Below are 12,661 nucleotides of genomic sequence, written 5' to 3'. Positions count from 1 at the left end.
ATGTAATTGTTTAATTAATTGTGGTATATATTGGAGTGGGTGTGTTTTTGTAACTTGTACTCATTGAAGGCTGTTATGCTGAGGCGCTAAGCTGGATTAAACTTTTTGTGAACTGGCGTTGTTTTTTGGCTGTTGCCTTTTCTCCTTTTGTCGTTTTCGATTGATATATTGGGCTCCACTCCCCTCTCCAAATGTCACCAGAAACTAAGCCAATTGGTGAAGTCAATAGTTTTTTGTTTATATTGCTGCATCATTCTCATTGATGGTAAAATGCTTCTCAAGGCTAGATTCATACCTACTTGATTACACATATTGAGAGTCCCATCATATCTCTCTCCATATACTCCAGGGAGGTACATCTCAAGTCATTTACTTTCATGATTGCGTCAAGTGAGTAGTTGTTGTACAAGGACTTGAGTGCATGCATGATGTGCCAAATCCTGATAGCCAATACATAACTAAGCATTACCCTTTCCCTATTCAGTTTGATGAGAGGTGCATCAGTATATCTCATTATAGAGTCACCTGTGACTAAGTTGTCGCATTGTGTGGATGTTTGCCATATGGTCTTTTGAGCTGAAATACTGTTGCACTTGCGTGTATGTTTCATGGTGGATGCTGGCTGAGTTTACTGTGAGGTGGCTGAAGATACTGGTTTCTTAGGTTACCTTTAGGAGGTCTCTGTGGTTTAGGTAGGTTACTTTTAAGAACGTCTGTATATTTAAGCCTGCGTGCTTGGTCTGTATTTTGTGTGATAGGTATAGTGTGATTCTGTGTTTTACTGACCACCTGCTAGCTGTTTGTAGTAGCTTTACATGAAAGCTTTGCCTCCACTAACAATGTATGACTACATCTCTCTCACACTGTGTCAATATTAAGTAGTAGGTTGTTGTCAGTAAACATGAGACAATTGCTGAATTGACTTAGGATGCCCATTTCAACCAAGCTGGTCACAGAGGCAAATGGAATGTGGAAATCTATGGCTCTAGAATAGATGCTTACCAATAAGGGCTGAAGTGGGAGTTATACCTATGAGGCTTGAAACTGATCACTGGAGGTGCTATCTGTCTAATTGTGGAGATAGTGGTGGTCACAACACTTCTACATACAACTAGAAATGACTGATGCTTTGCTCCTTCTATTACCAAAAACAAAAAGTAGTACTAGTCCCATGCTTCTTCCTAAGAAGTAATATCAAAACTCAGATGTTGGGGTTTCTGTACACTTGCTATAGTCTTCTCTTGGTAGATACTCTGAAGAGAGCTAACAGCAGCTGGATGCAGTGGAAAGCCAACCTGCACAAAAGGCCTCATCAAAACTGCAACAAACCAGCAAGAATCAAAGTGGTAGCATTACTCCCAAGCTGTTTCTAAGAAACAATTTTCAGGTTTTCCAGGTGGTGTATCGCTTGCATACTCCTCTGTTGTATTTGCACCAGATACCGCTAGTGTACACTGCGGGAATAAAAAGATTAAAACCTTACCCTGGTATCAGAGGTGGCAGTGCAACATATTCGTAGTGACTTAACATGAGAGTAGCTCTAAGCAAGCACCATGTGAATCCTGAACAAGCACCTAGAATAATTCAGTGCAGCTTCCACACCTTAAGTCTGAAAATGAATTCACTTACTCACACGAACAGGAGTAGCTGCATATTGATGGCTAAAGGTGTATGGGCATGTCGGGTGGTTATTACACAGCAAAATATGTAATGGTGGGGATGGCATGAGCAAACACACCTGTATATTACAGCCATAGCACCAATTGCACTGGAGGCTGGCAAATAGATTTAGTAAGGGATTTTGTCCGTGCACAAATATTTCAACAGTGATTCTGTGCAGTGGCATCCATTATCTGATTCAAGGTAAATTAACCTTGATGTCCTTTATTTAAACAAAATAAATAAAACATTGCTTTGTGATAAGTGACTTCTGGACACAAGAAAAAAAAGGGAAAATATAGCAATGTGGTTTGTATGTACAAAGAAAAATCCAAGGACACTGCAAAAGTTTTTTTTTTGAAAACCAACCAGTGGAGTAAAAACATAATGTAGGCAAACACTGCATACCAACACACTTTGCACATGTAAATCTCAATTTTTAACAAGGTGGAAGCATGAAGTAATACCTTAACACTTAAATTAATGAAGATCTAAACTGGTTTATGGTATAAATGTTTTATTCTTTAGCTCCTTGGTGCAAGATCTTACAGGAGTTGCTACATAAACTGGATGTGAATGCACCTTACAGGAGTTGCTACATAAACTGGATGTGAATGCAGTGAAGTAAGGCCATGGCTATAGTGCAGCAAAAAAAATGTCCCCTCTAACAAAGGAAATGCTAGAGCAAAGATTAAATTACATGAGTCAAGCACCCTGCTGAGATCTGCCAATCAATGGAATTACCAGGTCAGATTACCCTCAGGACTTTGACAGCTAGGAAAGCTAAGTGTTACGGGGGAGGGGAGAAGTAAATGGACTGGAATTCATTGTCTCACAAATTAGTGCCATTTAAACTAAATTAGAAAAAAAGGCAGCAGTAAACAGCACTTTTAGTGTGTTTTGTGACATTTTCACTGTTTGTGTTTTAAGTAGTCATTCAGCAGCAGGGAATGTTACTTACACTGTTCTATTTTACTCAGTACTTTGTACGCATGCAACATCTATGAAAAGACAGGAGCTTTAGGCAAACGGAGGCCTGCATGATGTAACAGTTTTGAGCCAAACAATGATTTCTGGGATATTGAGTGGCAACCTCATTTATCCAAACAACGTCAATATGTTAGCCTCCATGTGGTCAGAGTCTGGAATTACATATAAAAATATTTAAAATCCTGTAAATAGGTTCATAGGTAGGTACTAGGCTGTCTGCCAGAGGGCATTTATAAGCCTAGCCAGAATGTGTTGGCTTTCGCCACCCTTTTAGGTTAGTTTACTGTGCCTCTGTCAACAGAGTCACTGAATTGATCCCCGGGGTAAATTTTCGGTTTCCCATCCACTCATCAAGATTTTTCTTGAAGAAGGTCAGTGAGGTGCTCTGCCTAATGTAGATTGGAATCTTGTTCCAGAGCAAGGGAAGTCTCTGGGACAGGAACCTATCCCTCCAGCATGTCCTATTTATTGTTGTGGTGAGGTTTAGATCTCTAGAGCGTGTGTTCTAAGGGATTTGGTTTTCTTATGGTGGAGCATGTCCATCAGTTCTGGGTTTGACATGGCTTTGTATGTCAGGCAGAGATCACCTCTGAGTAGGCGATATGCAACCGAGTACAGCTGGAGTTTCGTTAGTCGAGCTGCATAGGGCATCTGTTTGAGGCCGGTAATCATCTTGGTGAGGTACTTCTGTGGTCTTTCCAGCTGTTGTAGGTGTCTAGTAAGGTACATCCCAAATGGGGCATTGTACTCTATGATGGGCCTGATGAGAGATGAGTAGAGGGGCACAATAACCTCTTTTGATCTAGATGCGATCCCTTTTGTGATTAGGAGGGCCACATAGGATTTTCTAACCACTTTGGCAGTGTGGTTATCAAAGGAGAGATTACTATCCACTTGGGTCCCCAGATCCCTCATTACGTCTTCCATATTTAGAGGACTACCACCTATGTGGTAGTTTGTGGGTACCTTGTTTTTCCCAAAGGGGATGACTATGCACTTTTTGGCATTTAGCTTGAGGCCATGATTCTGACACCAGGTATCCATCTCAGTGAGACCCTTCTGGAGGATGTCTGTGTCAGCCAGGGAGTCGATTATGGCCCCTAGTTTGCAGTCATCTGCAAACTTGGTAAGCCACAGCCCTCCTGTGTTTGCCTGTATCTCAGAGAAGTACATACCGAACAGGAGGGGTCCCTGTATCTCTGAGAAGTACATACCAAAGAGGAGGGGTCCCAGGACTGAGCCCTGGGGGACGCCACTTGTAACCGGTTTAGAGTCGGACCTAGCACCCGCAACTCTTCCCGAGTGGGTTCTATCTGTGAGCCAGTTGGCAACCCATCTCGTGACGTAAGGGTTAATGTTCAGGCTGGTGAGCTTGTCTATAATACCAGAGTGGGGAATGGTGTCAAAGGCCTTGGCGAGGTCTAGATAGGCTGTGTGGACCACCTTTCCCTCATCTATAGCCTTGGTAACTGTTTCAAAGAAGTCTACCAGGTTTAAGAGGCAAGACCTGCCCTTAACAAAGCCGAATTGGGTAGGGTCCAATGTTTGGAGGTTCCCAATCTCTTTCTTAATGAGTTCCATGATGATGCGCTCCATAGCTTTACAGACCAAGCTAGTCAGGCTTATAGGGCGATAGTTCCCTGGCTCCATTGTGGCTCCACCTTTGTGGAGTGGGTTAACTGTTGCTGTATGCCATTCCGTGGGAACATAACCTGTGGAAAGGCTGAGTTTGAACAGTGTATTAAGGTGAGGGGTTAGTTCATTTTGGAGCTCGTGTAAGATGCAGCCTGGGACACCATCTGGTCCCATTGATGCTGTGTTTTTGGCTTTGAAGAGGGCTGTTTTAACCTGTGTGTCTGTGATTACTGGGGCTCTACATTCTTCAGGAATGGTCAATGGCCCTTTTGGGAGTGAGAGGAGGGGTGAAGTTTGCACTGAACCTGTCAGCCAGGATGTTGGCAATGTCAGCCAGGATGTTGGCAATGTCCGTCGGTTCAGTGTATTTTGTGCCATTCTGCATTAACTCAGAGCAGATCTGAGAGTTGCTCTTAGATTCTTGACATAGCTAAAGAATGCTTTGTGGTTATCTTTAGAGTCTTTGGCGATTTTTCTTTCAAAGCTAGCCTTGGATGATTTTATGAGGGATCATAGTTGCTTGCTGATACTGATCAGGGATGTCTTCCCTTCTTGGGATTTTGTTCTATTCTGTACTAGTTTCCTCCTTCTATTGTATAGCTTATTTATGACAGGGGTCCACCAGACAGGTTTCCTCTTTTTGGAGGAGTGAGTCTTGGTTTTGCTTGGGATAGCCCGATCCATGCACTCTTGTAGGTGGTCATAGAGTGCATCTGTAAAGGATTCTGCAGCTTGGACAGCATTATCCTTTACCATGGGGGCTTTGAAACATACCAACTCAGTCTTAAGTAGTGGGAAGTTTGCTTTTGAAATATTTTTCATTGTGGTTTCCTTGTCTGGGGGTGGGGTCGGTATGTGAATGTTCAGAGTGATTAGTTTATGGTCTGATCTAACCAGTGAGGGTTTTACCTCCGGTGTGGAACATCAGTCACCCACGTTGGTGATGACCAGGTCCAATATGTTGTCACTTCTTATGGGAGTGGTGACCAGTTGGTCCAGGTCGTTTGCATTTATAAACTCTAGGAAACGTTGGGCAAAGGAGTTAGTAGATGAGTAGTTCTCCCAGTTTATGTTTGGGTAACTGAAATCTCCCAATATCATGGTGTTAGATAGGACCTTCGTATTTTCCAGTGTCCTGGGACATGATGCGTGATCTGTTGCAAGCTACAATTTGAAATGCAGATTTGCCCATTGTTAGTTGCACATGGATAGTCTCTGAGGCATCCTGCTGTGCCGCTGACCTGGAGGTGTGGGTATCCTTGATGAATATGGATGCACCCCCGCCTTTTGTATTTCGGTCCAGGTTCTGTGGCCGAAAAGCATGGTATGAGTTGTAACCAGGTAGTGCTGGGGTGCTCTCTGGAGCCTTAAATCAGATATCGATTTTCTCCATACTGAGGAGTGCCTCAAGTGCATGCATTTTGATTTTTAGACTTCTGGCATTGAGTAGCATCACCCTCAGTTTTTGGTTTCTTGTGCTGTTTAAGGAGGTGGGTTTGTCTTTTGTGCCTTGCATAAAAAGGCACTATGGGGGTGGCAAGAGCCTTGGCCAGTATTCAAAAGCCTAAGGATGACATGTGCAAGCCATCTCTTGTGAAGCAACGTGGCTTGTTGAGCATGTCATCTCAGGCTGACAGACACTGGATCCCCTTAGAACGACACCAGAAGCTTAGCCAATTGTTGAAATTGATGATTTTTTTCTTTATACTGTGGCATCATTCTAGGTGAGGGTAGTCTGCTACTCAGGGTCAGGGGTCATACCGGCCTGGGCTACGTGATCAGAGAGCTCTTCCATGTCTCTTTTCATGAAGTCCAGGGAGGTACATCTCAGGTCACTCACAACAACATGGACAATGACAGAGTTATATTTGTTCTTGTTTTGGTGTGACCTGAGTGCTTGTGTTATATGGCGGATCCTGGCACCCAACAGACAGCTTACAGTAACCTTCTCCTTGTTCAGCCTAGTGAGTGGGATGTCAGTGTGCCTGACTACAGAGTCACCTATTACTAGTGTGTTGGGTGTGTTATTTAGCCTTAAGAGCTGTCATTGCATGGCACACTGATTTTGTGAAGTATGTTTCGTGGTTTGTTTTGGGGGTGGAGGTTGTTTGGATATCTGCTTTGGAGGTCTCTGCTGCTTTTGCAGATTTTTATTTAGAGCCTCCGAGTATGTTTTTGTGTATTTATGTGTGTTTTTTGCTGGTGCAGGTATGATAGGTCTATGTGAGACTGGTGGTGTGGTGCAAGTAATTCCCTTCTCCTCATGACTGGCTGTTCCAGCCTTAGGTTGAGAGAGCTTGGCCTCCAGTTTGGCTGTATAATTGCATCTCTCGCATATATTTGTGTTGGGTGGTAGAAGGAGAGGGTTTTCAATGTACATGAGGCAACTGTAACATTGCCTCAAGATGCCCAGATTCACCAGCTAGACTGGAGAGTACACCTGAAACTGTCCTTTAGACATGCCTGGATAGGTAAGGTGGGTTGTTTTGCTGATTGTCCTGTAGGGGATGAATAGAGAGCCTTGTAATATAGGAGGGTCTAGTGCTGGGGTTTATTAGTGCTTGCTATGAGTTATGAGCAAGTGCTAGGTTGTAAAGTGAATGGTTGAGTACTTGAAGGATTGACTAATTTCAAGGGAAAAATTGAAGAGGAGACTTTGTGGAGCCGGGAATGGTTTAACTCTAGCTAACCGGCGCTGCCCGGCACGCAAAACCGAGCACACCTGGGTTTTAAAGCAGGGAAATGAAAGAGATAGGAATTAGCCCAAAATGGCCAATCAACTACTAATTTCTGGTCAGAAACCACTCCTCCAAGGACAGATAGGCTGCTCAAAGCTCCCCACTCTCACTGGTGAACAGAGAAAATTCATTCTATCCAAGTATGGTATGGGCAAACACAGAAACTTTGTAACACAGCCCTGGATTCAGCAAGGACCTGAAAACTGGACTATACTAGCTTAGAAAGGCAGAAATAAGTATCTTTTTTTTTAAGGCAAAAAACCGTCAGTAAAACACTTTAAACGGACAGAAAAAGGCTATCACACTTGAGTGTGTAGCCTACAACAGTTAAACAGTTACTTTAAACACAGATACTACTTTTCCAAAGTGCAGGTAACAATAAGTACACTGTAACAAAAACAATTTATATCACAGAAATGCTAGAAATTGGCGTTTTAGGCAGGAATAGCTACAGACAACAAGTAGAAGCAGGAAAATGATACTTAATCACTCCAAAGTCTCTCTTTAGTCTCTCTGCTGTTGTAGAACTCTGCAGGACACCACGAGGAGCTTGCCGAGCTGCATACAAGCGCAAAACCGCGCACAAGTGTGTTTTAAAGCAGGGAAATGAAAGAGAGAGGAATTAGCCCAAAATGGCCAATCAACTACTAATTTCTGGGCAGAAACCACTCCTCCAAGGACAGATAGGCTGCTCAAAGCTCCCCACTCTCACTGGTGAACAGAGACACTTACTTCTATCCAAGAAAGGTATGGGCAAACACAGAAACTTTATAACACAGCCCTGGATTCAGCAAGGACCTGAAAACTGGACTATACTAGCTTAGAAAGGCAGAAATAAGTATCTTTTTTTTTTTAAGGAAAAAACAGTCAGCAAAACACTTTAAATGCACAGAAAAATGCTATTGCACTTGAGTGTGCAGCCTACAACAGTTGAACTGTTACTTTAAACACAGATACGACTTTTTCAATAATCCCAGAGTGCTGTTAAAGTGTAGGAAACATCGTACCATGATGTTTTAAACATGTTTTTTGTGTCTGTGGTCCGCTACTCCTTTAATGTAGGAGTTAATGAATCTGGCCCTTAGGTCTTTTTTTATTATTACAAATTAATTATCTTCCTTGTTAATCAAACTCTTAAGTGCCACAAGGAAAAAAATAACTTTCACCTTACTCATGTTTTCTATCAGTATTTGATTTTGCATTTTTAGACACTGTAAAAGTTAGTTTCTTCTGGTGTTTTGTTATAGCATTTTTTGCATTGCGTACAGAGTTTTGAGACAAGTCAGTGAGCTGTGGAAAGAAGATTAACATAAAAGGCTTTAATTCTAGAAACTGTGGATGCAACACAAACTGTCACAGCTCAAGTAACATACATTAATCACGTGTCAAATTTCTCACACTTGAGCACTGAGGGGGTTGGGAGAGTGGCTTAATGGCTAAGGTGTTTGCCTTACAAACACAAGGTGCAGGGTTTGAGTCTCACAAGGGATAATTGGCTAGGCTTAAAATGGCTCGTAAGGGCAGTTAGCTTAGCTAAACTATGAACTGCAGCTGCTGCTTTGAAAAGAACAGTTAACTACATTTTCAAACCTGTTAATCAAGCATTCCTTAAAAGGCTGTATCAGAGGTGGCCACTAATGAAAATCAAAGGAAGCAAAGTAATGAAAAATGTGGATTGATGTTGACAGTCAAAAGTAGATAGTCACAGTACTGTTGTAAGCTTATGAGACAGAAAACCACTGTATATGATCGTCTCATCATAGGGATTTATCTCTGTCCCTCTAAAGTGACATCAGGAAGGTGAAAGGATTGACTGTAAAACAAAATCATGCTACCTATGGCAGCCCCCATTTAGGGCATTTTGGGGTACAGCTAATTATAAAATGGTAATAACCACTTACTTTGATTCAGAGACATTAATAATTCAGTAAAGTTCTGAATATGCTGAAAACATGTTTTTTTTTCAGTCTTTGGATATAGTTCTCCTTGGGAGAATGGGTTCCATTCCTGTCATAGTATCAGAAACCCAAAAGACCTGGAGAAATGAAACTGAGGAAGAGCAATACTCACTTGGCCTATTTCCAGTGGAAATCCTTCTGGCATGCCGCAATTCAGCTCCAAGGTTCAACACTCCACAGTGGGTCTGTGATGTGTCCATTCCCACTCGTAGATATGCAAGAAATTCCTCTATTTCCATCAGTGGCAGCTCACTTCCCATTGCTTTACTCTCCCATGCAAGGTGGATGTCATGTTTTTCTGCATCACAGATAATGTTAGTGGTACTACCTCTGACATGCTTCTAGGTGCAGACCTTGCCACTGACAGCATTAATGTCTGTGACTACATCCTGCCAACCATGGTCACCATAGGGCCAGTAAAAAGTCTACTGCACGAGCAGCTGTTGGCCATGTAGAGAGAACCATCAGTAACACTTCATTCTCGACGCCAGAGAACTTGGCCTTCCTTGCCTTTCCGTGGGCAGGCATATTGCTATCTGTAGAAAGAATTCACTATATGAATTTGCTAGCATGCACTCACACACACACACACACACACACACACACACACACACACACACACACACACACACACACACACACTCAAACCTAACACAGAGCAAACACATTGACAATATGAACCCCCATCCACAATGTCACAGTACAGTGGAGTATACATTTTGCTGCATGCACCCTTCTGCGGGGTTGTACTGTGAGTGTTACTGTGCCAAGTCCATAGCATATGCATTTATGTTTGTCTCCAGGGACTGTTTGACACAACTAGCTATATGTGGGTTTTGGTATATTGCAACACATTGCTGTCCTGTCTCGTCTCTTTTAAGATTACAGTTGTATTAGAACTTCCTTCACAAATAAGTAAAAGTAAGGTTAGGGTAAATGTTGCACATACCTTAAGCACTTGGTAGTTCTGCTTTCGACAAGGTTAAATTAGCTTCCTCAGGTAAGATCACTTCCCCAGTATAGCTGTATGTAGTCTTCCATACTGCAGTGAAGCTTTGTGTGACCTCTGATTTTTATATCTTGCAGATTCGGGCCTCACTGCACATATGCAAATGAGAGCTTATCTCACGAATGTGTCTGAATTGCTGATTCTACACATTGCACCTAGGGGAACAATATTGCATACAGACCTGGCCTTATGCACATGCCTGAGCAGCTACAGGGGCTATGATCATGAGACAGCTGTCTGACATGACGGTGGAGATAATGGACTGGTGTCTTGATATCTGCATTGGGCACCTAGAGAGAGACAGACTCTTGTGACTGGCTAAGCCATAACCCTGTCCACCACTAGCCACTCCATCAGAGCCAGGACCCAGAGCATGCCCAAAGTGTTGTCTAGCCTCCTAAGTAGTCACACTTCTGCAGGGTGGTACTGTTGGGTATACCTATCCTGTCCTCTATCCCAATGTTCCCCTCCCTTTTTTATCCCTACCCTTTCTTCTTTGTTGTCCATTCATGTCTAGCACTATTGTCTACCACTTTTTGTCTGATGACTCCATATCTACTGTGCTTCCTCCTCCTTCAGTGTGTCAGAACCTCCCCGTCAGTCTTGTCTGTCTTCTGTGTTTGGGCTTATGCCACTGGTAGCTACCATAACTCTCTTATCATTCCTTCATATTTCCTTACTTCCTCACTGTCTTGATATATAGGAAATTGGCACCTGTCTCACAAAAAATGTATTGTGCTACCTTTCCATCCTATTCATTCCTTAACAGTTTCCTTTATATTCTTCCCTCTGCTTGCTTTCTTCTTTCCATACTGGTTTTTACTCTCATTTCCACCTTTTAATGTGATAAAAAATAGATTCAAAAAGTGCAGTTAGGCCTGTCAAGCTGATAATTTATTTTCCAGTCTAGTCATGTTCCTGCAATTTCATTATCTCGTAGATTGTCCACCACTGGGGCCTACTGCAGACCCTACTTTAATTTGCTGAATTTTCACATAGCTTTTCTTCTATGTTAATTATTAACGAGCTTAGAGTCACATTGTGCCTAAAAGATAAGTAGCTGCTGAATCTTCATGATTTGGGATGCCATGTTGCCAGTTCCCAGGGAATGTTGTATTTTATGTGAAATAGTAACACACTGATCATTAAACTGGACAGTTAGTAGATTTCTTGCATTCTTACTTAAAACATTTCTATCACTTATAAGCTCATGTTAATCTGATTATTTTTTCTTTGACTTTTTACTTGTTTTCTTGTTGTAGAGATACTCATCGAGGAGAGAGACCCCCCAGCCCCAAATTTATAGTGACCCTGGATGGTGTGCCCAGCCCTCCAGGTTACACGTCTGATGTGGAAGATGAGGAGATGGGCATCACTGAAGAAGAAGAGAAGTTATCTAAATCAAGTTTAGCACTGCACAAAGTGGGGAAGAAGAGAGTGCTAGAGTCACAGCATCACATTATATTCAGCCAGATCGCTGACCCTGATGGTAAAACCTTGGCAACTGAACCAAAAAATATTTACTTGCACTGTAAATATGTTGTATAGTAGGTTAATTTATTGTGCATTTAGTATTTTTAAAATCCAGTCTTTATGATATGATGGTCAGGGTAAAAATACCTGGATCCTGTGGAAACTTAGTTTTTAGGAGTTTGTAAACAAAGGAGGATTGAATCAGAGATGGTACTAGTGATAGGAGTGATAAACAGATGCATGGCATCTTTGTACTTTCAGACAGCCCACTAATGAACACCAACATGCTTTCTTTCCATGTTATGCTTCCCTTCTCACACCGTTAGACAGTGTAATACAAGGAATTGTTCTGTTCTTCAGTTTTCTTTTTCCACTTCACAACTGTATGCATTGTTACATCTAGGTACAGTAATGTTTTTCCAGGCACCTCATATGCAGACTGCTTTGAAATACTCCATCTAGATTCTATGTTTGCTTATTTTTAATTTTTTCTTGTAGTGTATTTGTATGACTTAGCGAATAAGAAACATAGAAACGCATTTTTATTAATAATCAAGATTAAGAAAAATGTAAAGTATTAAGAAGGCTGTTACATTTTTAGAGATGCCGTGCTTTGTCTCCCCTATTCAAGAATTTCAAAGGAACTACCCAACTAAAACACAGTTCATTAGAAAACATTCTCAGCCTGCTGCTCCCTTAAGGTCTAGAAAATCTACCAGAAAGCAACCCCCTCCAACTAGAGTGACACCATCCTCAAGCCAGAGGCCGCCCTTTCGAGACAGGGCAGGTAGCATCTGACTACCTGCCACCCTTACAACCCCCTCCTCCTCTCTCTCTCTGTACGCCTCTCTCACTGCCTGCCTGTGTGGACATCCATCACCTCAGACAAATGGGTCCTTTCAGTCCTTCAAAATGGGTATTTTGTGACCTGGCTTATGTCCCCAAAGTGAAAGGGCATCCCACAACCTCCAAAATAACTGCTACACCTCCTGCAGCCAGTGCTACAAACACTGCTGGCTCAAGGCACCATGGCACCAGTGGCTCTCGCTGCAAAAGGAAGAGGTTTCTACTCCAGGATTTTCATGGTTCCAAGAAAAGACCGTCCTTGGAGACCAATTCTGGATCTCTCATGTCTCAACCAATTCCTAAAGGTTCCAGCCTTCAGGATGTTGACCCTACCAACCATTTTTCCCCTTCTG

The 12,661-nt window shown here is 42.3% G+C and overlaps 1 protein-coding gene across 2 annotated transcripts in view; it reads left to right on the top strand.

The window, feature by feature from the left end:
• The window catches only part of ZC3H14 (zinc finger CCCH-type containing 14), a 1,193,127-nt gene that overhangs the window by 662,561 nt on the left and 517,905 nt on the right, over window positions 1–12,661 (top strand). For both annotated transcript variants that reach the window (XM_044073898.1, XM_044073899.1), the window contains one exon: window positions 11,252–11,478. In XM_044073898.1, the coding sequence (XP_043929833.1) occupies window positions 11,252–11,478 (227 nt within the window). The remainder of the gene's footprint in view (window positions 1–11,251; window positions 11,479–12,661) is intronic.

This window comes from Protopterus annectens, chromosome 6.part0 (assembly GCF_019279795.1).
Source record: "Protopterus annectens isolate FY-2018-M chromosome 6.part0, PAN1.0, whole genome shotgun sequence".
NCBI classification, from domain to species: Eukaryota; Metazoa; Chordata; order Ceratodontiformes; family Protopteridae; genus Protopterus; species Protopterus annectens.
Note: the sequence above shows the minus strand (reverse complement) of the source record. Positions and strands in the feature narration are given on the sequence as shown.